This window comes from Elephantulus edwardii, unplaced genomic scaffold (genome assembly GCF_000299155.1).
Source record: "Elephantulus edwardii isolate Elephantulus edwardi_28Jun2011 unplaced genomic scaffold, EleEdw1.0 scaffold00129, whole genome shotgun sequence".
In the NCBI taxonomy this organism is placed as follows: Eukaryota; Metazoa; Chordata; class Mammalia; order Macroscelidea; family Macroscelididae; genus Elephantulus; species Elephantulus edwardii.
In genome coordinates, this window is record NW_006399879.1 from 5,988,463 (window position 1) to 5,989,615 (window position 1,153).

The window sequence follows — 1,153 nt, forward strand, 5'->3', positions numbered from 1 at the left end:
CTTTCTGGGGGTGGAGGGCAGGGGACGATCTCGCTGCCTGCAGGCACAGCGCTGACAGCCTGGTGCCCCCCGAGCGTGCCAGGACGGCATGGCAGACGCTGCGGGGAGCCTTGTTTTAGTGAACGAAATGCTCCAAGGGTTTTTAAAACGCACATGGAAAAGCTGAGAAGGCAATGCCCCGTATTAGGAGCCATTTCTGCGTGCTGGGATCACGCAAGCCCAGCACGCTGAGAAGCCGCATGGTCCTTTTGTACCCTGCGCTGTTAGTAATCAGAACAGAAAGATTCTCATCCCTGAAGACAAGCGTAAACTAAACTAGGAAGATTCCACTGAAAACACAGTGTCTCTTTAACCCAGCTTAACCGGAGAAGCAGAGAAAGCCTTACCAGAAACAGCCAGAAGAGCTGAGGCCCAGCCCACAAGCAGCCCCTCCGGCACCCGCCGCTGCGCCCCGCCGCCCCCCGTACCTCCAGCTTCTGGAGCCGCTCCTGCTCCTCTCTCGCCAGTTCCTCCTCTGTCTTCATTCTGTTCGAGGGCTGAGCCTTCATCTCAAAGCCAAGTTCACGAACCATCACGTCGTATGCATCAGGCTAAGCGGGAGGGAAACGCTGTTAGTGTTTCCTTTTCAGGAAAGTCTGTGTCCACACCCAAGCCTTCTTCCAGAGAGAAGGCTGTCTGAGGGGTCATCAGGGACTGAGAGGTCAAGAGCAGTAGGTCACAAAAGTCCTCACAAAAGACTTGGGGTTGGGGAAGGGGGAGGGGAGGGAGGAAAATGTGCAACAGTGAATGAATTAAAAAAAAAGAATGTTTTTATATTGGTTTACATTTCAAAAAAAAAAGTAACAACAAACAGTGCTCATGTAGGTGTTAAGGCCAGGGTGAAGTGAAAGTGAACAGCAACAGGAAGTGAGGCTCACAGAGCTGCTGAATGGGCCTGTGACAACGGTGTGGGAGCCTGGAGACGTCCTAAACGGATGTGAGAAGACTCCATGACAACGTGGCATTAGGGCCTGGGAACCAAACGGTCAGATGCCCAACAGCCTGGACCACGTGACATGGAGACCTGGAGATGTCCCAGGAGCAGACGTGTAAGGGCCGTGTGACAGGGTGACGTGTGGACCTGGAGATGTACCCGGAGCAGACGTGTAAGGGC

At 53.8% G+C, this 1,153-nt stretch overlaps 1 protein-coding gene across 1 annotated transcript in view; it reads right to left on the reverse strand.

Annotated features, from left to right (window-relative positions):
• Positions 1–1,153, reverse strand: part of NOP14 (NOP14 nucleolar protein) — a 21,393-nt gene that overhangs the window by 12,651 nt on the left and 7,589 nt on the right. The window contains exon 6 of the mRNA XM_006893617.1: positions 468–590. Within this exon, the coding sequence (XP_006893679.1) occupies positions 468–590 (123 nt within the window). The remainder of the gene's footprint in view (positions 1–467; positions 591–1,153) is intronic.